General features: G+C 40.7%; 1 protein-coding gene across 2 annotated transcripts in view; it reads right to left on the bottom strand.

The window, feature by feature from the left end:
* LOC136695093 (uncharacterized) overlaps positions 1-22,271 on the bottom strand; it is a 54,607-nt gene extending 32,336 nt beyond the window's left edge. For both annotated transcript variants that reach the window (XM_066668916.1, XM_066668917.1), the window contains exons 1-6: positions 22,141-22,271; positions 15,237-15,503; positions 10,576-10,863; positions 7,017-7,301; positions 5,625-5,738; positions 5,346-5,447 (exon numbers count right to left, since the gene is read on the bottom strand). In XM_066668916.1, coding sequence (XP_066525013.1) covers positions 5,346-5,447; positions 5,625-5,738; positions 7,017-7,301; positions 10,576-10,863; positions 15,237-15,503; positions 22,141-22,198 — 1,114 coding nt within the window. In that variant the 5' untranslated portion in view covers positions 22,199-22,271. The remainder of the gene's footprint in view (positions 1-5,345; positions 5,448-5,624; positions 5,739-7,016; positions 7,302-10,575; positions 10,864-15,236; positions 15,504-22,140) is intronic.
* Positions 22,272-27,686: the final 5,415 nt, after the last annotated feature.

Below are 27,686 nucleotides of genomic sequence, written 5' to 3'. Positions count from 1 at the left end.
GTCAAGATAACAAATGATCTTCTTCTTGCCTCTGATCAAGGCCACATATCCCTGTTGGTGCTTCTTGACCTAAGCGCAGCCTTCGATACAATAGACCACAATATTCTCCTAGAAAGGTTAGAAAACATGGTTGGAATCACAGGGACAGCCCTATTATGGTTCAAATCTTACTTAACGGAACGTTATCAATTCATAAAAGTAAACAATCTAAATTCAAATTATTCTAAAGTAAGATTTGGAATTCCACAAGGCTCTATTTTAATAATAATAATAATAATACATTTTATTTTTGGCGCCTTTCAAGACTCTCAAGGTCACCGTACATAAGAAAATCAAAGCAAAACAACAGGTATAACCAAAGCCAATTAAAGCAGGCTAATTAAAGTTACATAAAATCAAAAATCAAAGGACTAGGCTAAAGACTATATGCTGTCCTGAACAGGTGGGTCTTGAGGCATGATTTAAAAATGTCCAGGGAGTCAATATTACAAATGTCCGGTGGGAGGGAATTCCAAACATGGGGGGCGGTGCGGCTAAAAGCTCTAGACCCCATGGTGGTCAGACGGGCCACGGAGGGACAGTGAGACTGATGGATGAGGAGGATCTAAGAGTCCGGCAGGGTCTGTTTATGTGGAGGAGCTCTGTGAGGTATGGTGGGGCAAGGTGATGGATGGCCTTAAAAGTAAGCAATATGAGTATAAAGTCAATGCGAGATTTAACAGGGAGCCAGTGGAGCTGTTGAAGAACAGGGGTGATGTGATCAATGGATGGAGTTCTAGAGATAATACGGGCTGCAGCATTCTGAACCAGTTGCAACTTATGAAGGGTCTTGAAGGGGAGACCAGATAAAAGAGAATTGCAATAGTCCAGACGGGATGTGACCAGGGAGTGGACCAGGATGGCAGTATTGTCAGGAGTGAGGGAAGGACGGAGGCAGTTGATATGATGAAGATGGAAGTATGCAGAGCGAGTGATGTTATTTATATGGGTTTGGAAAGACAGAGTGCTATCAAGGACGACACCCAGACTCCTTACCTGAGGGGAGGGGGAAACAAAAGTATTGTCAATGGGGATGGAGAAACTGTTTACTTTTGCAAGAGTGGATTTTGAACCAATGAGGAGAACCTCTGTTTTATCACTGTTGAGTTTGAGAAAATTGGAGGAGAACCAAGACTTGACTTCCTCTAAGCAATTGCATAGGGAGGTGGGAGGGAGAGAGGAAGTGGGTTTGCTAGAAAGGTAGAGCTGGGTGTCGTCAGCATAGCAATGAAACTGGATGTTGTGTTTACGGAAGATATGACCAAGGGGGAGAAGATAGATTATGAAGAGAATGGGACCAAGGACAGAGCCTTGAGGAAGACCGGAAGTGAGAGGAGATGGCTGGGATGTGAATGTCTTTAACTGAATAAACTCAGTGCGGTCAGAAAGATATGAGGTGAACCAGTCCAGTGGTGTGTTGGAAAAACCGATGGCTGATAGTCTATGGAGGAGGATAGAATGGGAGATGGTGTCAAATGCTGCACTCAGGTCAAGAAGAATGAGTATAGATAAAACACCAGAGTCTGCTGCAGTCAGAAGGTCATTTGTTATTTTGAGGAGAGCTGTTTCTGTACTGTGATGAGGACGAAACCCAGATTGAAACTGTTCATAGTGGTGGTTATTAGAGAGATGGGAATGAATCTGAGAGGCAACTGTCTTCTCTAGGATTTTTGAAAGAAAAGGTAGGTTAGAGATGGGACGGAGGTTATTGAAGTTGTTAGGATCTAGACCGGGTTTCTTAAGAATAGGGGTGACTGCAGCAGACTTTAAAGACGAAGGGACAGATCCAGAAGTGAGGGAAGAGTGAATAATGGCAGTTATCAGAGGCAATAGTGAAGATAAACATGCTTTAACCAGGGGTGTTGGGAGAGGGTCGAGTTGAGAAGTGGAAGGTTTCGATTTATGGATGAGATCAGAGATATTGGAGATAGTTGGAAGTTGAAATGTAGTAAATGGGTGAATATAAGGGGCTGGAACTGGAGACAATAATGTACAGAGAGTGTCAGGAAGCAATTGTTGGTGTATCAGATCTATTTTGGTATTGAAGAATGACATTAGTAAGTTGCAATGGTCGGCAGAGTAGAAATGTGAAGGTAAAGAGTCTGGTGGGCGGAGAGTGGAGGTGACCAAAGAAAACAGGGCCCGTGTGCTTCCATCACCAGCTCTAATTAGTTGGGAGAAGTATTGGGATTTTGCTGTGCGAAGTTTGTCTTTATATAGAAGGAGATGGTTATGATACAGATCCTTGTGGATTGTGAGTCCAGTTTTCTTGAAGAGGCGCTCCAGCTGGCGTCCAGTAGCTTTGAGCTGACGTGGGTAAGATGTGAACCAAGGAGCTGAATGGGTGAAAAAGACAGTCCGGGTTTTCAAAGGAGCGAGTGAGTCCAGTAGAGAGTGAAGTCCAGTGTTATAGAGTTGAACCAAATCATCAGTAGTGGCTGAATTACTCGGATTAGGAAGACTGTCAATACCTGATAAAAGTGAGGTTAGATTAACATTTTTGATATTCAGCTGGGAAAAGTCCCCTGGTTGTTGCCACGTCTCAGTAAGACAGAGAATGTCAAACTTACGGTCGAAGAGGATGTCCTGGAGGAGAAGGCTTTTACCCGTGAGGGACCAAGTGCTGAGAAGCCCGACGTTAACATCACAATGGTCCGTGGATTCAATGAAGTTAGCCGACCTAGCTATCCTGACTAAGACAGCACGGTCCACTTTCCTGTCAGGGTTTCTCCAAGGGCAACGAGATTTAGACCAGATGGTATTTATGGCCAAGGAGTCGTCAAGGTGGAAGTTCCGTCGGGATCCGCGGTGGATGTATCTGCGTCGAGGAGGCCGGGCGATGTCCGGGTAGATGTGAAGTACTGGCGGCACAAGGGGCAGGTTGAACCGCAGCCTGAGAAGTTCAGCAGCTGAATACTGGTGTAAGGTTGCAGATGGATGAATTACTGTGGACAATACAGCCCAAGCGAAGACAAACCTTACAGCCAAGTCATTAATCCACATGGTGAAAACGTAGAGATAGGAGACAGCAGACAAATAAATATATAAATAAATAAATAACCGGAGAGCAGCGGCAGCTACACGCGCCAGCGTTCACTCTCTCGCACTGTGATTCTCTTTAGGACCATTATTATTTACATTATACATGTTACTGCTAGGCACAGTTATAAGAAACCATGACATTAAGTTTCACTGTTAAGCAGACGACACGCAGTTGTATATTTCAGCCAAGCCCCATGACAAACACAGATTAAAGAAAATAGAGGACTGTGTAAAAGACATGAAAGGCTGGATGTTGCGTAACTTCCTCCTTCTAAACAGCAACAAAACAGAGGTCCTGCTTTTGGGTCCAAAAGTGGCAAGAAATAAATTATCAGATTTAATTTTAAATCTCGCTGACTTTCCAGTTAAACCTGGTTCAGCAGCAAAAAATCTTGGTGTCATAATTGACCCGGAATTATCATTTGATCAACACATAGGCAGTAATCACTAGGACAGCTTTTTTGCATCTTCGCAATATTGCTAAGATTAGAAATGCCTTATCCCTTCAGGACGCAGAAACATTAGTACATGCCTTTATTACTTCAAGGCTTGACTACTGTAACGCACTACTGTCAGGATGCACCAGCAGCAATTTAAGAAAACTTCAACTAGTTCAAAATGCTGCAGCCAGGGTCCTCACTAAAACTAGAAATTTTGAACATAGCAGTCCTGTTCTGTCATCACTTCATTGGCTGCCTGTTAAATTCCGCATCGACTAAAAACATATAAAGCTCTACATGGGCTCACTCCTGAATACCTTCAAGATACAATTTCCTATTATGAGCCTCCACGTTTACTCAGATCACAGAGTACTGGATTTTTAATTGTTCCCAGAATTCAGAAGGCCTCAGCTGGGGGAAGAGCCTTTTCTTATAAAGCCCCCAAACTCTGGAATGATCTTCCAGAAAATGTTCGGAACTCAGACACAGTCGCAATCTTCAAATCTAGGCTAAAAACACATTTGTTTAGTTTATCTTTTGGTAGTTAATGCTCCCCCATAGATAAAGGCGGCAGATCCGGGGGGTCCATGGACACAGGGAATTATAGTAAACTGATAATTATAGTAAACTGGTGTCGGCCCACCGCTTCACGCGATCACTCAGGTTTGTTGATGGTGGAGCGGAGGGATGCCAGTGTTTCAGGATGCTCCCGTGTCTGTGTGTCCTTCTGGTTCTCTCCTTTTAGTTAAAGCTGTCATAGTCAGATCTGCCGGAGTCATTAGCCACACTCTGTAAATGTTCACATCACACCAGAGGAGGATGGGTCACCCCTTGTGAGCCTTGGTTCCTCCCAAGGTTTCTTCCTCAGCTGGGGGAGTTTTTCCTTGCCAAGCCCCTGGCCTCGCTCACTTGAGGGTTTTTACGTTTTTTTTTTTACATTTCATGTCATATCTTTCCTTTACTGGAATTCTGTGAAGCTGCTTTGTGACAACATCAGTTGTGAAAAGCGCTATACGAATAAATTTGATTTGATTTGATTTGATTTGTCAAACACCTACTGAAATTTGATTGGTTGATGACATTAATCATTTTGCTCGTATTGAGTTGTCCTTAACCTTCCAAGTGTATGCTTGCTCACAGAACCAGCATTCCAATGTCAACTTAATACACCTGATGCTACAATATTGCCAAAAAAACATAACTATTATAGCACACCCTATAATATTCCATGCACCAACATATGCCTGCTACCTCAGAATCACGTCTTGAAGCAATATCTGAAATCTTATCTGATTTGAGTACAGTATTTAGGAGATACAGGGGTTAAAGTAAAACATGCCATTAACGGTACAGGTTCATTGGCATATGGCAGCCATCTTGATTTGAAAGCTCCTGATTGTTTTGATAAATATTGACTGGAATGCATCTGCAAACGTTTTGACACCAAGTTTTTGAGAATTATGAAAATTGGTGCAAACTAAACTTGGCAGAGCTTAGTGATTGTATCAATATTTTTGATTTATTGAGAACCAAGGATTATGTAGAAAAAAGAATTAATCTCTACACCACGGTTTGGGCTGTGTGACTCGTTTAAGGTAGATTATTTATCTTTTTGCAGCAGAACAATAAAACCCTGAACAATTACAATAGGTTTCCTTGCACTGTAGTGTTCAGAACACTAATATTAATGTGCAGTGATTTCTCATTGTACAACTCACAATATAATGTGCATTCCACATTTAACCCATCTGTGGTAATGGACACACACACACACACTCTGTGTGCCATCAGCAGCAGCCCTTGGATAACATAATTTACACTCACCAAATGCCAAAATCATTCCACAGATAAAGACTCCCACAGTCATGAAACACAGCAAGAGCCCAATCAGCAGTTTAATGAATGAAGAGTCAATTCTTCCGTGGCCTGTAAACAGAAAAAGTGTAACAACTATTAAAAATACTAAAAGATAAACAGACCGTTTGGTGAAGTAGGAAACAAGAGAAACAGTTAGAAAGAGAAATTTACTTTGGGAGTATTAGGACATTTTGGTATAAGATTGTATGACTTTATTTTCTGTAAATAAAAAACACCTACACTCACCTTTTATAAACTTCTTTAGGATGAGCCCGAACCCAACCCCAGTCACCAACAACACTCCAACCACTGCTCCAATTAACACACCCCGAACACCTGAATAATCACTGTGTTTATCCTCTGTAACCAGAAAAATGAGACAGTGTTTCTAGATTAAAATAAACCCCTGTAAGAACTGTAACTACTGTAAGAACAGTGGGATATTCTGAGTCTAATGGAGGACTCTCTACTCTTCAGTGTTTCTGGATTAAAATAAACCCCTGTAAGAACTGTAACTACTGTAAGAACAGTGGGATATTCTGAGTCTAATGGAGGACTCTACTCTTCAGTGTTTCTGGATTAAAATAAACCCCTGTAAGAACTGTAACTACTGTAAGAACAGTGAGATATTCTGAGTCTAATGGAGGACTCTACTCTTCAGTGTTTATGGATTAAAATAAACCCCTGTAAGAACTGTAACTACTGTAAGAACAGTGGGATATTCTGAGTCTAATGGAGGACTCCTTCTACTCTTCAGTGTTTCTGGATTAAAATAAACCCCTGTAAGAACTGTAACTACTGTAAGAACAGTGGGATATTCTGAGTCTAATGGAGGACTCTCTACTCTTCAGTGTTTCTGGATTAAAATAAACCCCTGTAAGAACTGTAACTACTGTAAGAACAGTGGGATATTCTGAGTCTAATGGAGGACTCTACTCTTCAGTGTTTCTGGATTAAAATAAACCCCTGTAAGAACTGTAACTACTGTAAGAACAGTGGGATATTCTGAGTCTAATGGAGGACTCTCTACTCTTCAGTGTTTCTGGATTAAAATAAACCCCTGTAAGAACTGTAACTACTGTAAGAACAGTGGGATATTCTGAGTCTAATGGAGGACTCCTTCTACTCTTCAGTGTTTCTGGATTAAAATAAACCCCTGTAAGAACTGTAACTATTGTAAGAACAGTGGGATATTCTGAGTCTAATGGAGGACTCCTTCTACTCTTCAGTGTTTCTGGATTAAAATAAACCCCTGTAAGAACTGTAACTACTGTAAGAACAGTGGGATATTCTGAGTCTAATGGAGGACTCTTTACTCTTCAGTGTTTCTGGATTAAAATAAACCCCTGTAAGAACTGTAACTACTGTAAGAACAGTGGGATATTCTGAGTCTAATGGAGGACTCTCTACTCTTCAGTGTTTCTGGATTAAAATAAACCCCTGTAAGAACTGTAACTACTGTAAGAACAGTGGGATATTCTGAGTCTAATGGAGGACTCTACTCTTCAGTGTTTCTGGACTAAAATAAACCCCTGTAAGAACTGTAACTATTGTAAGAACAGTGGGATATTCTGAGTCTAATGGAGGACTCTCTCTACTCTTCAGTGCTTGTGGATAATCAAACACAGAAAAATTTACCCCAGGGTTTAATCACTGATACATTAAAGGAGCTGTGTTCTACACAACAGTTGTATCCTGCTGTATCTTCCTCCTGGACGTCCACACTCTTCCTCAGCTGGTAGGTTCCATCACCATTGGGTCTGACTCCTGAGGATGTTAGTAGATGATCAGGGAGTGAAGTGGTGAATCTCCTCAGTCTCATCTTCAGGTCTTTGGGGTAGAAGCCCGTGGCCAGGCAGGTCAGGGTCAGTCTGCTGGACTCAGTCTGAGATTTCTTCTCAAACACATACACATCTGGAACAGCTGCAGAGAGGAACAGTGTAAACACACAATGTGTTTTAGTCAGAATTCAGATCTATAAAAACTGATCACAAACTACAGTGTGGGCCATTTATATGGATACACCTCAATAAAATGGAATGGTTGGTGATATTAACTTCCTGTTTGTTGCACATTAGTATATGGGAGGGGGAAAACTTTTCAAGATGGGTGGTGTCCATGGCATCCATTTTGAAATCGGCCATTTTGGATCCAACTTTTTGTTTTTTCAGTGGGAGAAGGGTCATGTGACACATCAAACTTATTGGGAAGTTTTAACGTAACTTTATTATTTCACGAGTTATTTACAAGTTTCTCTTTGTTTACAGCCACTGACATGTCACGGAGGTTAACACGTGAGGAGAGGATAGAAACTGTGTTGATGTCTGGTGAATGCAGTAACCGGGTCATTGCTGCAGATTTCAATGAAAGACACTCTAAGAGACCACACATTTCCCATGCTACAGTTAGCAAACTGCTTGCCAAGTTTCGTGAAACTGGTTCAGTGTTGGATTTGCCAAAATGTGGATGCATGAAAAATGTCACTAATGAAGAAACATCAGTGGCTGTCCTAGCTTCATTCAGCAAGAGCCCACAGCGTAGCATTCGCCGCATGTCACTGGACAGTGGCATCAGTCAAGCATCCCTTCGGCGAATATTAGCTACTCACAAATGGCACCCTTACAAACTCCAGCTGCTGCAGCATCTTAACGAGGATGACTCAGATTGGTGCACTGAATTTGCAGAATGGGCAAAACAAAAATTCAAACAGAACCCTCAGTTTACACAGAAGATTTTGTTCAGTGATGAGGCAAACGTTTATGTGAATGGTGAAGTTAAACAAAACCACCGCTATTGGTCTAACCCACATTGTATAGATCCCTCCAAGACTGTTGCACACCATTGTTTTTCTTGTGAAATTCCCAATAAGTTTAATGTGTCACATGACCCTCTTCCCATTGAAAAAACAAAAGTTGGATCCAAAATAGCTGACTTCAAAATGGCCGCCATGGTCTCCACCCATCTTGAAGTAAAAACTTCAGTAAAAACAGAAGTCTGTTCTGAAGTTTAAATTAATGATAATAAAACAAAGTAAAAATTTCCAGTGTTTTCACTGAACAACTCCGTTGTGTTTGTGAGTAGTGTGGCCCATCTTTTTTTTTTGTGGAAGTGTGATTATAGGCACGGCGGCATGGTGGTGCAGCAGGTAGTGTCGCAGTCACACAGCTCCAGGGGCCTGGAGGTTGTGGGTTCGATTCCCGCTCCGGGTGACTGTCTGTGAGGAGTGTCCGCGTGGGTTTCCTCTGGGTGCACCGGTTTCCTCCCGCAGTCCAAAAACACACGTTGGTAGGTGGATTGGTGACTCAAAAGTGTCCGTAGGTGTGTGTGTGTGTTGCCCTGTGAAGGACTGGCGCCCCCTCCAGGGTGTATTCCCACCTTGCGCCTGTAGTGGAGTATGGACCCAGGTCAAGAAATGAAAAATTAAGACTCTGACTCTCCACTCTGATGATAAGTTTTGGAACAAGACCTACATTCCACAGAGTGTGTGTGTGTGCTGAGAGACTCTGCATCCCCCCCCCCCCCACACACACACACACACCTATGTCTGACAACAAAGGCTAAGCAGAACACTTTTCAGTGACCCCCTATTTCTTCTGGAATGTAAAGTGAAAACACCAAGTTTATGGCCCCACTAAGCCTAAAAGATAAATCAGAGCCTTAGAGACCAGAATTAAAGAACCCCCAGCTTTATTACCATCAGCGTCGGGATGGCGACCCCTATCTTATCCAGAAACAGATGGCCCAGGACTGCCAATGGTGACCTCCAACGCGAGTTTAAAGTAGACAAACAGCATGGACCAACAGTGCCCCCAAGTGGACATTTGCGAAATCACTTTTCGCCCTATCTCCCTCTAAACACATAACGGACGCATATGGGCCACTGTTTATAAACATGTTTTATGCAATGTGTATTAATGTTATCCTCTGTTATTCTCAGGTGACTGTCTACTAACTAACCGAGTGATGTGAATTACTGTTTCAATCATGAGGAAAAATTCCTGTCTCCATTTAGGAAGATGAATTAATTTCTAACATCTAGAATAGTTGGTAATGTACTCAATATATATATATATATATATATATAGCCGACTCTTCAAAGACTCTTAAAGAAAAGAACTTCACGCAACTTCCAAGGGATGCCTTGTGTCAGTTAGCAGTGCAATACAGAAACTAAAAGAGTAAACGTTAATTAATTGTCAGTAATCTTTTCTTTCTTTTTATTTGTGTTCGTGTTTGTAGCCCAATCCAAGTTTAATTTTACGACCGATCAAAGCAGGTGAAACTTATTTTGGCCAGAATAAGGGCCACCGTTTAAATCGTAAAATAAGCTAATTAATTCATAAAACAGCTTCTGAAGATCAGAGGAAAAGAGCAAACTTATTCTGACGTCCTTTCATCGGGAAGGAGAATACCAATCCCGAAAACCAGCCAGGCCAGCAGCTCTCTGTGAAGGGAATCCCAGACTGACGTCACACCGTCTAAAGGACGCAGAAAGTGGCTGACTCATCCTGGAGGGACTTTCCCCCACTAAGCAGCCTAACTTCAGCCGTGACAAGTCAAACACCGTAAGAACAGAGCGAAAATCTGCTGGACCCATCGGCTAAGTGATCATAACGGAAAAGGTTGAATCGTGGAAAAAAGTAAGCTAAATTCCTCATTTTCAGAGCTGAGATCGAATTAAATCTCTTGGTAAAATTATACCCTAATTAAATCATTTAGCAACACCTCACTCACAAGTCATATAGCCTAGCCAATTACTAAATTCAAACTGGTTTCACGAGCGTTGATTCCGTGAGACTTTGATGATTGTGCTATGTTTATCAAACTATTAACTTTCTTTTAATAAAGTGTTTCCATTATTTGAAATAATACAATGTGTGGAGTTTGTTCCTTAAGAGTCTGAAAATCCTGAGAACTCACCTAGCGGTGACAGTATTTCCCTCTCTAATTAATTGTTAATATTTTTGTCATTTAATTCAGTAATAATAACTATTATAAGTGATAATCACCATTAAGCATAACCAACTCGAATACTGTTACTCCGCTACACGCCCAATGATTCCAGGTAGGCTCTGGACCCACCGCGACCCTGAATTGGATAAGCGCTTACAGATAATGAATGAATGATTATAGGCATCAATTCTAAATTTTCTTAATCTCTCTCACACACACACACACACACACACCAAATACTCACTTGGTTTGGTTGGAGTAGGATTATATCGCAAATAGATCCTCAGCCACTTCAGACAGTCCTCATATTTTTTACTGAGAGCACTGTGTAAATATCTATTTTCATTATTCCACTTCTTCTCCAGGTCACTGCTCTGAGAGGCTGAGACTGTCCACTTCCTCAGGGTCCAGTTATAAGAGATTAAATCTTCTCCATCGTAGTGAAGATCATTAATGCAGTTTAAAGGTGAAACTGATCCGTCAGGAAGTGTTTCCCCCTCACAGCCGAGTCTCCACTGAAGAACATGACGCTCTGAAACAGAGGAGAACACAGTTCACCAGGAATCACCAGACTCTACACTGTACACACACACACACACACACACAGTGTAAAATATACACACAGCGCAATGGTTCACACCAAATGGTACTCTCTCCTCACCCACACACCTTTTATTTTAGATTGTAAACACAGTGATGATTACTTTGGCAGTAACTAGGGTTATAACGATGCACTCTGCTCAAGATTCAATGTAACACTCTGGATTCATGATTTTCTTTTCTAATAATTCCTTAACAATTTGATCCTCACTATATTTGATTTAATCTGATTGCTGTGTTTCTCTTCTCCTAGCGGCGTGTTGGTTATGGTTTGGGAAGACAGCTCAGTGCTCAAATCATCAGCTCTCAGTGCCTTTAGGTTTCAGTAGATGGCGCTTCTAGTGTTAGCTAACCCCCTGAAGTCTGAGCTCCTGCAGCTGAGATAAAACAGATTCTTTTATACAAAATATTTAAATACATTTGTGCATTTTTGTCCTAGGGCGGCACGGTGGCGCAGCAGGTAGTGTCGCAGTCACACAGCTCCAGGGGCCTGGAGGTTGTGGGTTCGATTCCCGCTCCGGGTGACTGTCTGTGAGGAGTTGGTGTGTTCTCCCCGTGTCCGCGTGGGTTTCCTCCGGGTGCTCCGGTTTCCTCCCACAGTCCAAAAACACACGTTGCAGGTGGATTGGCGACTCGAAAGTGTCCGTAGGTGTGAGTGAATGTGTCTGTGTTGCCCTGTGAAGGACTGGCGTCCCCTCCAGGGTGTATTCCCGCCTTGCGCCCAATGATTCCAGGTAGGCTCTGGACCCCGCGACCCTAAATTGGATAAGCGGTACAGATAATGGATGGATTTTTGTCCTAGAAACATATTAAATATATCCCTAGAAACCTTGAACAGCCCACATTTCAAATCGATTCAGACTGAACTCAATGTCTTTAGGACGTTGTGAGTTAAACTGAAGTAACAAGAGTTTTTTGTTTCTGGAAACGGGGAAATCTAAATGTTGCCACACTTCAAAACACGACTGGGCATCCTCAGTCTCCCCTCCCCCAGGTTCCTCTGCAGTGCTAACAAGGGCAGGAGTGTGGTGTGGGATGTGTGAGTTTGAATAATCTTCTAATGTTCAAACAATGCAATTCACATTTGTGCATCTTACATTTTGTGATGTTGCTTGTTGAAACCCTCTCTTTAACTGGTGTTTTACAGTAGAGTGTGTGTGTGTGTGTGTGTTAAAATGTTTCTTTTGTGTGAAATTAATGTTCTGGTTTTTTACTTCAAATACGTTACTGCTGTTAATTTATTTAATAATTTCAGAACTGAATCTGAGGAGGTGTCTGTTCTGTTCTGTAGTGACGGAGAGGTGTAATCTCTGTTAACTCTACTCTGTAACTCACTTCAGAACTGAATCTGAAGAGAGGGCTGTTCTGTTCTGTAGTGACGGAGAGGTTTAATCTCTGTTAACTCTACTCTGTAACTCACTTCAGAACTGAATCTGAGGAGGGGTCTGTTCTGTTCTGTAGTGACGGAGAGGTTTAATCTCTGTTAACTCTACACTGTAACTCACTTCAGAACTGAATCTGAGGAGAGGTCTGTTCTGTTCTGTAGTGATGGAGAGGTTTAATCTCTGTTAACTCTACTCTGTAACTCACTTCAGAACTGAATCTGAGGAGGGGTCTGTTCTGTTCTGTAGTGACGGAGAGGTTTAATCTCTGTTAACTCTACTCTGTAACTCACTTCAGAACTGAATCTGAGGAGAGGTCTGTTCTGTTCTGTAGTGACGGAGAGGTTTAATCTCTGTTAACTCTACACTGTAACTCACTTCAGAACTGAATCTGAGGAGAGGTCTGTTCTGTTCTGTAGTGACGGAGAGGTTTAATCTCTGTTAACTCTACACTGTAACTCACTTCAGAACTGAATCTGAGGAGAGGTCTGTTCTGTTCTGTAGTGACGGAGAGGTTTAATCTCTGTTAACTCTACACTGTAACTCACTTCAGAACTGAATCTGAGGAGAGGTCTGTTCTGTTCTGTAGTGACGGAGAGGTTTAATCTCTGTTAACTCTACACTGTAACTCACTTCAGAACTGAATCTGAGGAGGGGTCTGTTCTGTTCTGTAGTGATGGAGAGGTTTAATCTCTGTTAACTCTACACTGTAACTCACTTCAGAACTGAATCTGAGGAGGTGTCTGTTCTGTTCTGTAGTGACGGAGAGGTGTAATCTCTGTTAACTCTACACTGTAACTCACTTCAGAACTGAATCTGAGGAGAGGTCTGTTCTGTTCTGTAGTGACGGAGAGGTGTAATCTCTGTTAACTCTACACTGTAACTCACTTCAGAACTGAATCTGAGGAGGGGTCTGTTCTGTTCTGTAGTGACGGAGAGGTGTAATCTCTGTTAACTCTACACTGTAACTCACTTCAGAACTGAATCTGAGGAGGGGTCTGTTCTGTTCTGTAGTGACGGAGAGGTTTAATCTCTGTTAACTCTACTCTGTAACTCACTTCAGAACTGAATCTGAGGAGAGGTCTGTTCTGTTCTGTAGTGACGGAGAGGTTTAATCTCTGTTAACTCTACTCTGTAACTAACTTCAGAACTGAATCTGAGGAGGGGTCTGTTCTGTTCTGTAGTGACGGAGAGGTGTAATCTCTGTTAACTCTACACTGTAACTCACTTCAGAACTGAATCTGAGGAGAGGTCTGTTCTGTTCTGTAGTGACGGAGAGGTGTAATCTCTGTTAACTCTACTCTGTAACTCACTTCAGAACTGAATCTGAAGAGAGGGCTGTTCTGTTCTGTAGTGACGGAGAGGTGTAATCTCTGTTAACTCTACTCTGTAACTCACTTCAGAACTGAATCTGAGGAGAGGTCTGTTCTGTTCTGTAGTGACGGAGAGGTTTAATCTCTGTTAACTCTACTCTGTAACTCACTTCAGAACTGAATCTGAGGAGAGGTCTGTTCTGTTCTGTAGTGACGGAGAGGTGTAATCTCTGTTAACTCTACACTGTAACTCACTTCAGAACTGAATCTGAGGAGAGGTCTGTTCTGTTCTGTAGTGACGGAGAGGTTTAATCTCTGTTAACTCTACTCTGTAACTCACTTCAGAACTGAATCTGAGGAGGGGTCTGTTCTGTTCTGTAGTGACGGAGAGGTGTAATCTCTGTTAACTCTACTCTGTAACTCACTTCAGAACTGAATCTGAGGAGGGGTCTGTTCTGTTCTGTAGTGATGGAGAGGTTTAATCTCTGTTAACTCTACTCTGTAACTCACTTCAGAACTGAATCTGAGGAGGGGTCTGTTCTGTTCTGTAGTGACGGAGAGGTGTAATCTCTGTTAACTCTACACTGTAACTCACTTCAGAACTGAATCTGAGGAGAGGTCTGTTCTGTTCTGTAGTGACGGAGAGGTGTAATCTCTGTTAACTCTACACTGTAACTCACTTCAGAACTGAATCTGAGGAGAGGTATGTTCTGTTCTGTAGTGACGGAGAGGTTTAATCTCTGTTAACTCTACTCTGTAACTCACTTCAGAACTGAATCTGAGGAGAGGTCTGTTCTGTTCTGTAGTGACGGAGAGGTGTAATCTCTGTTAACTCTACACTGTAACTCACTTCAGAACTGAATCTGAGGAGAGGTCTGTTCTGTTCTGTAGTGACGGAGAGGTTTAATCTCTGTTAACTCTACTCTGTAACTCACTTCAGAACTGAATCTGAGGAGAGGTCTGTTCTGTTCTGTAGTGACGGAGAGGTGTAATCTCTGTTAACTCTTTACTGTAACTCACTTCAGAACTGAATCTGAGGAGAGGTCTGTTCTGTTCTGTAGTGACGGAGAGGTATAATCTCTGTTAACTCTACTCTGTAACTCACTTCAGAACTGAATCTGAGGAGAGGTCTGTTCTGTTCTGTAGTGACGGAGAGGTTTAATCTCTGTTAACTCTACTCTGTAACTCACTTCAGAACTGAATCTGAGGAGGGGTCTGTTCTGTTCTGTAGTGACGGAGAGGTGTAATCTCTGTTAACTCTACTCTGTAACTCACTTCAGAACTGAATCTGAGGAGGGGTCTGTTCTGTTCTGTAGTGACGGAGAGGTGTAATCTCTGTTAACTCTACTCTGTAACTCACTTCAGAACTGAATCTGAGGAGGGGTCTGTTCTGAGTGAATCCCCAGTGAAGATGATGACAGTCTCCAGGAGGAGAGACCACTGTTAGTCGACTGTGGGCTGATGGAGTGTGTTGTGTTTATTCTGTGACTGAGATGAAGATGGAGAAATGAAGAGCTCTAATCAGAGCAGTGTGTGTAAATCTACAGACTCTTCTTCCTCTGAGAGGAGGACGTACATCTTTAAAAAGGAGAACAGCAGCAGTTTCTCACCTGATGGATCATGGCCAGAGAACTTCATCTGTTTGTTGAGAAACTCGTGTAAAAGATACCCATCATCCTTCAGCTTCTCAGTTCCTGTTCTCCACACACTCTCCTCAATCTCCTTCACCCAGCTCTGTTGAGGAGTCCTGATACCGTCCCGACTGCTGTAGGAGTCCAACTGTGTGTCGTCCAGCAGAGTCTCTACACTGAACTGGTAGATGTTATTCACAGAGAGGTCTGAGTGGACGGTGAAGAGGTAAAACAGAGAGTGTTCATCTGTGGGAAATAAATAAAACACATGAAGCAATGACTAAATTAAACACACAGAGGATAATGAATGTAAATCAATCAGAGATAAAGATCTGATCAGTTTCTCATCTGAGCTACAAGTGTCCTCTGGAGAAAACAAGGAAATTAAATGAAATGAGGAGCTGTGTTTTCTGGAGAAATGGAGCTCCCTCCAACATCTGGAGAGAGTCAGAGTGGTGTCTGTGATCCACAAATAAAACCAGCTCTTACTGCAGCAAAGAGAAACACTCTCCTGATTAGCAGCATTTTCAGAAGAAACACTGCTTTAGCTGTGGACAGCTCCATTCATCGTATCGTGTTTGTGTTCAACTTTCATTTAAAAATGAGAAGAAAAAAACATATGAAAATCATATAAAAATAAATTAATTATTTTTTTGTTTTATTTGAAAATAGTTTATAAATCTACTGTACACTGCCAATTACCTACAAAGCTGAATGCATTCTGTTACATTTTTATATAATTCATTTCTATTTTATTTTCAATTACACTGCAACTCTGAAATGGATCAAGCGAAAAAAAGAAGAAGATTTTAAAGCACATATTTTATGTTTGTATCTGGACTGATGAGCAAAACACCAGTTAATTTAAAATCAAAACCACAACACAATGAAGAGTGGAACAAGTGAAGGGTGTAAATCCACTGTAAAGTAGAGACCTGTAAATCTAGACCTAGTGACTGTATCAACATGATTTTTATTGTAGGGACTGAGGAGAGACTCTAGTGTCTCACACACACTGTAAACTCTTCTTACTCTGTGTTACATTCACACACCACCAGCAGAGACTGTAGCTACTGTTCTGTCAGTTCACCTCAGAACACACACACAGCCTGAGACAGGTTCAAATGAAGCTCATATGTCAATATGTTCAAAAAGACCTAGGCTTTCATGGGGCGTCCTAACTTTTTCACATGACTGTATACCCAAAGTTCATGTTTTCACATACTCTAACATGTCACATGCCATATTCACAGGGCCATGACAAAAAAATTCCACAGTAAAATTTCTTCATCTTCAGGATATCAATAGTCTGTTATATTGTGTCTTCAGTGAGCCTTTCAGATTTTTGAGACACTTAGAAATTAAAGAGATAATGTACAATGAATTAGGCCAAAAAAGCAATTTCCCCACATTCTATCATGTCCAGTGCCATTTCAGTCCGAAAACCTGTCCTTCCTCAGTGTTAAACTTCCTTACTACCTGGCAAATATAATAAACATATGATTAATATTTTTTATATAATTGTAAATATCAATTTATAGCATTTTTTCATAGAGTATTGAGCTGCTGTGGACTAGTTATGTTCAAACCATTCTAATTCTAATAATCTGTTATCAATATTATGAAGATCATTTACAGATTCTCAGGATATGATACACAAATGGACTATAACACTGGTGGCAGGTGTGTTCCTTTTATTTTAAACGTCTTATCAGCAGAACTGATAATAAACTGCTGGACACACAAACACATATTTTAGATAATTGTTCCTACCACAGTCGCAGGTACATTCTCTATTATCTGGTTCAATTTTTATTATAATCATACACAAAAGAAGATGTAAAATATTCTACGCCAATCCATTAGAGCTGCACATAAGGCCCACCACACTCTCTTCCTACCTGCAGCCACAGAATTTCTATTGTTCCTATCTTACAGCTACACCCCAAAGTTGCTGTGGCCATTTATGATCCGATCAGCAACCAGCTCTCCTTAACAACTACGGTTACTCATTGAGCCCAGCCCATGTGCATGCTCTCAAATACGTTCCCCCTCAGGCACAAACATAATCACTTTATTACTACTACCACTCGTCAATACATTTACCTCTAAGCGTTAGCTGTCCAACAAACATGCTAAAACTCTTAGCACCTGATTATGTCTCCATGTATACCGACGCTGTGACAAACTAACTTTATATAACTGTACATCATCTACAACTAGGATCTTCACCTACCCACTATCCAAGATTTTGCGGTGTTGGAAGGACGTCATAAGTTGCTCCCAGCAAAAACTTAATGATTTGTCTCCATCACACACAGTTCTTGCCAAGTGATCTTCTGGCCCCATTTTGCCTGTGCCGCTGCTGTTGCGCCTCATATTCCTGCTCGCGAATAAATCTAGTCATCATTTGCCTTCTCTCTGTGGTCTTACTAAAAGATTTCCATGTATCACCTGACCCAAGGCCTGCTCTTCCACATTACATTTGGCCAATCACATACCTTAGTTCTAATGAGCTCCTAGCTACCTGCACTGCCACTCGTGGGTTCCACTTCCTTCCTGCTTTTGTGACTGGCACTGCTGCTTTTACCACTGTATCCTTTGATCCTGACAAAGCCATCTCACGACTCACCTTTGCACATTTAAATTCCTCAACTAAACTTGTGAGTGGTAACTACAGTACCCCTCTCCCATACCATAACATGCTACTTAAAGACTGTTGCACCTCTAGCCACTTCCTTATGGCCTTGTTTATAACCCTTTCCATCCTCCCTACTTATTTGATCGAAATGTCATAAGCTGTCAACGGCCATCTAATATGAGGCAGTAAGCCAAAATGCAGACAACACAATTTCAACTTCCCTGGCAGACATGATCTATCACTGCTATTAATAGCCTCCACCAAATCAGCCTTTATTCCCACAACTTGGTCGGTGTCATTTAGTCCTGCACTATACCATCCACCTAAACTCTTCACTGGTATCTCCAGTACTGTAGGGATCATTTCTCCTTCTATCACAAAATTTTCCTGTACAAGTTTTCCTTTGACAATCGACAGACTTCTAGACTTGCTCAGTTTAACATTCAGCCTAACCAACCTTAGATTATCATTTAAATTCCTCAGCAACTGCCGTATGCAAGCCACAGTAGTCGTAAGTGTCGTCCATGTAAGCCCTGATTGGGGAAGCCGAATGCCATCATGCACCCTCTCCCCCCCTACATCCCACTTAGAGGCCCTGATTACTACCTTTATCACCATTGTAAATGCTAATGGTGAAATCCAGCCATTACACCTATTTCTAACCGCTGCCATGATGTAACAAATTCCCCTTTAACAAGCCTAGTAACCTTATCTGTCACCTGGATAAATTTAAAAGCTGTCCACATGAGTTTATGTGGCACTGAGCCAAATGTATTTGCTAAATCTAGGAAACCAACATGTAGAGCTCTACCCTCTTTCTCTGCTGTATAAATATAAATAAATAAACCCAGAAATCACTGTCTACGGTCATTTCACTACAGTACACAGACAGCTTTCCTCTCAGTCTGTTCATCTGCGCTATTCTACAGATAAAGCAGTTATTGATTAAGAAGAATGAGTTCAGCATTTAGGACTACTCAAATTTAATTTTTTAAAGGGCCTCTGGTCACATAGTTTTCATCTTTCTCTCTCACCTGAATCTGGCTGTTTTTTCCTGAAAAACAATAGAATGTCCATAGCTTCCTGGCTGACCACACACACACAAGACACGTCAAGAGTTGGGAGAGGGCATTTTTGTGTGCATGGATGTGAAAGTAGTGAGAATGCTTGTGAACAGAGCAGTCAAGGTGCTTTTATTGTGGGCAGTGATCATTTAATTTAATGGATGTGATTATGGACTTGTAAATGTGTCATTCAATTTTTGTTTAGGACTAATCTATTCCCCACAACTTTTAAACCATATCATACATTTAAAATAGTGCACATCTTTGCATTAGAACAAATTCAAAATATGTTTTATCACAGGACAAGCTTGGTTTTATAACGACACTATACACAGGAAAAATATTAAACTGCAAAAAAACTTTTATATATTTAAATAAGTTCTGAATGGTGCACATCCTATCATTTAACAGAACTGATAACATGCCTTCAGTTTATAAGACAGTGATAAAATGATAAAATGATGATATATCTATGAAAACCAAACCCCTTTTTTGTGAATGTAACTGTATTTGTACAAACTGCAGACTGTGAGACACAGAATGTGATGTATTCATTGGTGAACAGTGAAACATATTTGTGACTTGTGTTTAATTAATGTGTTTTACGCATTTGTAAAGTATTTTGAGACTAATCTCTCTCCATACTGTGCTCCCAGATCTCACAGTTCACAGATCAAAATGAGTTGTGAAAGTACAAATTGTGCTGCTAAAGACATGTTTGCTTTTTTTTACCTTTCATTTATTCTTTTTTTCTGAACTTCTGAACTCTGATCACATACTTAATTGAGACTTTCAGGTTTATTCAAACAGTGAACACATATTGTTACACCAAATTCTGTGACCCTAGAGGGCGCTACTTTATAGTCTTGGCACTGAATCTCCATATAAACATTCATGTTTAAGTATATTCATGCAATTAATATTCTGTGGTGTCACAAATTCTGACGGCAAGCCAAGGCTATGAAGTAGCACCCTCTAGGGTCACAGAATTCGGTGTAACACTTAACAAGCAGATTAGTGAGAACAAACACCCTGACAGCAAGGAGACTGCGGACCACTGTTGTCCCACTGATGGCAAATTTGGAGGTCCACTAGTGTTTTACACAGCGTTTTCTGGGCGGACCGCTGGTGATTAAACAGAATTTTAGACAAAAATTACACATTTTAGCACTTTTCCATTCACAGTCCAATTTACATTTTTTTTTCTTCATTAGGTTCTTTTTGTTATTCTTTATAAATAAGATTAGTAAATAATTTTAATCAGCACAGTGTCAACATTTTTATCATTTAATCATGTTATATCAGTCTTATACTCATTATTATATCTCTCATAGTTGTTGGTAATATTTGTATTAGTGTGTTTTCCAGAATAAAAGTCTCTGTGAATGTAAAATCTGTTGGAGGAGATTATAAATGAGTTCTATCCTGTACAGGACAGTAATCTGAGTGGTCCTATGGTGGACCAGCAGTGGTCTACAGTCAGTGGGGTGCCAGCCTTTTTATGCCAGTGGACCGATCCCAGTAAACAAGGAACATCCCTGGACGTTCAAAACAGGTCTAAAAGTAGTCTGTCCGTCAAGGACATATTTTAAACGTCAATGGACGTCCAAAATCCATCTTAAAAAGTCAGTTAAGTGGTGACCAATTCATAACGTGAGTGGACGTCCAAAATACGTTTTAAAAAAGTCATTTATTTCAAGGCCATTTAATAATGTCAATGGACATCCAAAATACGTCTAATAGTTTTCTTTTCATTGTCTGTGTTTGGACGCCTTTTCGACTTTCATTTTCAACCTTAAGAACACGTTGATTAGACGGCAGTCATTACGTTATTTCAACATTGAATCACTTGCAAAACTTTTACTGGGATATATGCTTGCTGTCTGACTGCGGTGAAGTTGGTTTCATATTTGACATTGGTTTGAGATTCGGAATTTCACTTTTTTTTGCCAGTTACCAAACGTATATTCACCAGTACAGTTGCAGATTCCTAATGTAACAAAGGAAACAAAAAAATGACATCCATAGCCTTTATTTACTAAACTGTACTTGCTGAGATTAAGCCAGAAACGCACATCTGTGGAGGCACTGTTAATGCTGAACGATATTTAAAAATTTTGGAGCAACATGCTGTCATACAGACAACATCTTTATCGGTTGAAGGCCTTGCTTATATCAGTAAGACAAGGCCAATGAGCAGCATGGCTCCTTAATAAAAGAGTCCAGGAGCTAAACTAGTTCAGACCTGTCACCAATTGAAATCATCTGCTGCATTATCAAATGAAAAACGCTATAACTAAGACCCTGAGCTGTTGAGCAGCTGAAATCTTGTAACAACCAAGAATCAGAAACAGTTCACTTTCAAAACTACAACAACTGGTCTCCTCAGTTCTTAAACACTTACAGAGTGTGATGTAGCACAGTGGTAAACATGCCCCTGTCCCAACCATTTTGGAACGTGTTGCTGGAATTATATTCAAAATGGGCAAATATTTTTCAAAAAGCCATAAACTTCCTCAGTTTCAACATTTAAAATGTTGTTTTGCACATCATTGCATTTTGTTTTTATTTACGTTTTGCACAATGTCTCAACTCTTTTGGATTTGTAAATTCATTTGGATATTAACATCATTGTAAATCAAATAATCTATAAATTAAATAAGTCTTGTAGTGTGTAAAGAATAAATGTTGTTCTGTGTTGGTTTGACACCATTAGGTCCAATAACGTGAGAGATTAATAGATTTTAATCATTATAAAATGAATGCCTGAATTTTTCACCAAAACAAATCAAATCAAAATCAAAATCAAATTTATTTGTGTAGCGCTTTTTACAACTGATGCTTTCAAAAAGCAGCTTCACAAGAAATCCGGTATGTAAAGAATGTAAAAATCCTCAGGTGAGCGAGGCCAAGGGCGACAGCGGCAAGGAAAACACCCTCAACTGAGGAAGAAACCTTGCGAGGAACCAAGGCTCACAAGGGGTGACCTATCCTCCTCTTGTCAATCTACTGGTGATAATAGATATCACTTTGTTCTAACTCCAGTTAAACAGAACAAACTCTATATGAACCAGGTTTTACATTAGTTTAAATGTAACCACTCATTTAACTTGTCCTAGTCGTTGCACAATTAGATTCACTTCAGAAACAGCGGATTAATTCAGAAAATAAAACTCACCTCCGAGAACTGAGGGAAATACAGACAGAAAAAGAACTAAATATGTAACAGTGCCCATCTTTTGTCAGTTCATAATCCAGGTTTATTCCATATTCTAGTTGCTGATGATCTTTCCCTGTACGTTCTACACCGCGTGTCAGGTCATTGCAGGAACTTGTGTGTTTTAATAGCTGAAAAAAAATTCTTTCAGACCTTTGCCCCTCCTTCTGCTCTCTACATGTTTATCTCTGCTGAAATACCGCACTGTTTCCTGTGGCGCTCTGCGGTGGGGCGGGTCTTCTCTCTCTGCACAGTGTTTACAAACACATTCGTGTCACGTGAGTTTGTTTTGAAACAGCGAACAGTTAAGGTCGGGCCGAAAGGTCTTAACTAAATAAAGAATAGACTGAAACATCCTGACAATTTTTAATGCATTAGTCTAATAAAGGGATTTTTAAGGAGTGAGAGTTGCGCATTCCTGAGATTATTTTAAACAGATTGGACACGGACTTTAAAGACCATCGTCAGCAAAATGTGAAGTAAACTGTGGATCAGTGACAAGTTGACGATGAGAGACGCTGAACTTTGTGTTTTTGTGCTGTTTGGAGTTCTTCCAGCTCTCGGAGGTGAGTTTTCTCCAAAGTTAAAGTTAACGCACAGCTCTTTGTCTGAGACAGTTTTACTGCATGTGGAAAACCGAGTGAGTGTCCTTCGTTTTACAGCAACAACCAGGACCCCGTCAGCATTTCAGATAAAAGGCTTCTCGTTGGGTTTTCTGCTTCTTGTTTTTGCTGCGGTCAGCGCTTCCTGTTTATGTTCATCGTGTGTTCATCTCCTCAAAACCAAACGTACCATTACCATTCAGAGTTTTGTTTTCGGGATCAAAGAGACTCATTAATATTCATTCATTGTCTGTAACCCTTATCCAGTTCAGGGTCGTGGTGCGTCCAGAGCCTACCTGGAATCACTGGGCGCAAGGTGGGAATACACCCTGGAGGGGGCGCCAGTCCTTCACAGGGCAACACAGACACACACACACACACCCCTACGGACACTTTGGAGTCGCCAATCCACCTACCAACGTGTGTTTTTGGACCGTGGGAGGAAACCGGAGCACCCGGAGGAAACCCACGCGGACACAGGGAGAACACACCAACTCCTCACAGACAGTCACCCGGAGGAAACCCACACAGACACAGGGAGAACACACCACACTCCTCACAGACAGTCACCCGGAGGAAACCCACACAGACACAGGGAGAACACACCACACTCCTCACAGACAGTCACCCAGAACGGGAATCGAACCCACAACCTCCAGGCCCTTGGAGCTCTGTGACACAACCTGCTGTGCCACCGTGCCGCCCACTCATTAATATTGAGCTTGTAAAATGATTTTCAGAAATAATTTCCTTTTGTGTGTTTGTGAAACCAGTTTGTGAATGTGTAATAATGAAACATGTCCAGTGTATAATGTTCTGAACAATGTCTTTTGGGAAATTTTGTATAAAATAAATACATTATATTGTTGAACAGTTAAGCATGTATTATTTTGGTGACTGTCTGTGAGGAGTGTGGTGTGTTCTGCCCGTGTCCGCGTGGGTTTCCTCCGCGTGTTCCCGTTTCCTCCCACGCTCCAAAAACACATGTTGGTAGGTGGATTGGTGACTCAAAATTGTCCCTAATGTGTGTGTGTATGTGTGTGTGTTGCCCTGTAAAGGACTGGCGCCCCCTCCAGGGTGTGTTGCTGCCTTGCAACCAATGATTCTGGGTAAGTTCTGGACACACCGTAAAATGACATTTAAGGTTAAACAGAGCGTGGAATTTAATGTGGAATGGGCGGCGGGTTTGTAATTCAGGCTAGAATGCATTATTTTTGACATGCCACATTTTATTTGTTGTTAAAATGAAATGACGTGACTAAAGCAACACATTTATACAGTCACACGTGCCTACAACAGCATAAACAGTTAATGTTAGTCCATTAACAACTCCTCAGTCTTCACTCACTCCAGTGTGGTTCCAAGTCTCACCTCCCATGGTTTTGAGAGGTTCCCAGAACGTCCTTGGAGAATGAAATCAGGACGGGGAGGTGAGATTTGTCACTGCACCATGTTTCCCCTGACCAACCAAAAAAAAAAAAAAAAACATGTCACATGCGGCGTGGCACTGTGGCCACTGGGAATCTGTTCCTAAATTAACTTAGGGCTAAAAAGAGAATCTCCCTGTAATACTGCCCCAGACCTACTTCCCAAAGTTCATCACTAACGGACTAGTTACATTTCACCAAACACTCCCTAAAGAACTCTGAATGAGCTCAAACAGATTAGATCAAGTGTTGACAGTTTGATTAAAAATGGGAATACAGGTTTGTGCACTATTAATTCAGAACATACTTTTAAACGATTCATGTTTATCAACTAAATAAGAGGATTATGTCACACCATATTGCATTTACTATGAATGTGTATGTAAAGAAAAAGAATAGTATTCTAACTTTTTCAAGATAATTCAGGCAATAGAAAACCTCAGCTCTATCCTATACTGGAGAAGTAATGTCAACACATAACCCTTCAGCAGCAAGGTGAGTTGCTCTCTCGGGATTATCTGCAGGGTGAGAAAGACAACATTTGTTCATTAATTAAGATTCCCATTACTAGAATACACCCTGGAGGGGTGCCAGTTCTTCACAGGACCGTTATAATAATAATAACAACAACAACAACAACAACAATAATAATATGTTAGTGTGGTTCATTGGGGTCATGTACTGTGTGAATCTAAAACAGTATATTTGACAGTAAGAACCTTTCAAATGTAAGGGGTTTTGCATTTTTTACCAAAGTGAATTCTACCTGATTAATAAAGCTTCTTCAACAGTTCTTTAACACAGTGGATTTAAATATCCAGAGGTCAGTATTACACATAAAACACCACTCCTTTTGTTCCTCTCCTTTTTTAACCACAATAATTAGTGTGACCAGTCTCTACAATGCCCCGGTTCTTTAAATGTTTCATGCAACTTGGCTGAAATATTACTGATTTTTAATTTTTTAAAAATTCAACAAAAAACAAGAATTTTCCATCCATCCATTAATTTATTGCTCCAATAAATAATGTGCATGGTGCTAAACAGTGTACAATTTATATAACAAAAATAATAATAAAGGATTAAAAATAAACAGGTTCCAAAAACAGAATTGAACAGATAAATGTGACATATGATCTTTATTCTCCTAAAATACAAAGGAAATTATACTTAGTCTTTCTGCTTCACTACTTCTTTCAGTCTCTTGTAGTGTGATATGATGAATGTGTATTAATTTCTAATAAGAAATTGTGACTTTCTGAGAGTTTATTTTAAATACACAAACTTTAGCTGGTTTCAGAGACATCTCCACACAAGCCCAGATGGGAATTTCACATAACACAGAGCAGGCTCGTAAACCACTCTCCAGGGACCTTTTTTATGACCCAAGGCCAAGCAGGATCAAGAGAAGAATCTTTTGGGAGACACTTCTGAGGATCAGTTTGTGCTCTGTATGAACTGCTTAATGAAGAACTTCTCAAACTATAGAATTAAACCTTAATTCCCATTGGTTTAAAACTATTTGAAGTTACATATGTGTACCACTGTGTGAAATTAATTCCATTTGGACAATCAAAATGGGTGGGATTAATTTACATGTGTTTAAAGTCAATTTTGTTTTATATGAATTTATGTAGAACCAAGGTAAACACATACTACCAAGGTACAGGAAGCAGCCAATCAGGAGCAAGAGAGGCTCCAATCTTATCCAATTGGTAGTAAAGGCAGGTCTTCTAAACTCTGGTTAAAAACCCAGTGGAGCCAAATGACACTCCCTTCTCTTCTGCCCTATTTCTTCTCTATGCTTCTTCACTTCACTTCGCACTTTTTCTCTTTTAGTCTTTTTCAAGGCTAAAGAGGAAAATGACTCTGCAGGCATCAGACTCATGGCTTTTTTAAACAGTCGTGGGCCCCACAAGCGTGGTCCAGACAGAAGCTCTATTGTAATTTTATCTCTTGTAGAAACGTATAGATTAAGAAAAGCTATAGTTTAATTCTAGCAAGAACTGAACGCCACACCCAGAGCCTGAAGGAAACCTTACACCTCTGACCCTCAAAAGGACGACAAAGCTTCCAGACCGGCAATGAAGAAGACAGCCGCACGCACCCTTAGCATGACCTTCAGAGACGAGGCCCCAGGAGAGACCTGCTTGGACTGTCTCTCATAAGGCGGCAGATCAGCGATGACGGAGAATCCCCACAGAGACCTTCAGAACACCACCAGCTCCATCAGAGGGGTCGCCGTGTCTGAAAGTGTCGGGAGAAAAGGAACCCCCATGGCTGCAAACTGCATGGCCCACATTTGCAAATCTCCAGGAAGTCTCACCGGAAAGCACCGTGCGTCAGCAACATACTCCCCGCTATCTTCAGTCCATCTCCACGGATACGTAAGGTCACATGGTCTCATGTCTCTCATGGCTCATGGGTTGGTACTGAAAGTTTGCTGGGATCAACAATAGCCTTTTCTAGAACTTAGGGCAATAATTATCATAGAGAAATTCCCTCATATATTAATTTCACTGTTCCCTTATATATCGCAGTAATCCATTTTATTAAATGAATGTATAATCAATACACATTATTTGATATTACAATTAATAAACCAGTGTGTGATAAAACAAATCCTTAGTTATTTGTTTGTGTGTGCACCTTTCTTGTATGGAATTATAACTTCTAGTTCAGATTCCATTTCAGAGTCAAGAACCCACGGCGGGTCAATGAGCATTATTCATTAATAATAGTTATTTCTATCTAATTCTGCTGTATAATATGTGAAGATGGCCTTCTTGTCTGAGCTAAAATTAAGACAGATAAAGACACTACATATTAGTTAATGGCTCCCAAACATGGAGCTTAGCAAAATGAATTAAATAATTAATTATTAATAAAATAATAATAATTAATTATCATTGACTCCGCTATGTAGTGCTTATGCCACCGCAATGTGTGCATAACTATTTCCACTACACTCTGCTACATTTCAGTGTATCCACCATCCTACCTGACTCTTCTTTGGTGAATCAGATCAGAGAGAGAGAGAGAGACCTAAATCCTGAAGACTACATTTAACTGTTTATGAGAGGTCAGTATGAAAACTGAGTTAGTGAACATTCTTCCCCATGACTCTGAGTAACTAACACAGACAAGCTGTTTATAAACACAATGAGAACAAAGCTATTGAGGATTGTCGGTCATCTGTTGTCAACGGCAACAGGAGAGTATGTATTTTATCATATTAAACCAAATTAGGCTGAAAGACAGGGGTGTATTTTAGCTTTTGAAAGAAAAAGGAGAACATATAAATGCATCAGAGGGTGTATAAAGACAGGGGGTGTGGTTCTATGTGTTCGTACCATTCAGAACATAACCCTGTGGCAGATATAATCTCCTTTTGAAAGGTTATTGATGCTGGAAACCAAATATAGAAAAGAAAATTACGTTTACCGCGGTTATCCTGTGAGGTTTTGTTTCTGCCAGG

The sequence above is a fragment of the Hoplias malabaricus genome, chromosome 4 (assembly GCF_029633855.1).
Source record: "Hoplias malabaricus isolate fHopMal1 chromosome 4, fHopMal1.hap1, whole genome shotgun sequence".
NCBI lineage: Eukaryota > Metazoa > Chordata > Actinopteri > Characiformes > Erythrinidae > Hoplias > Hoplias malabaricus.
The sequence above is the reverse complement of the archived record's forward strand: the minus strand, read 5'-3'. Positions and strand labels throughout refer to the sequence as shown.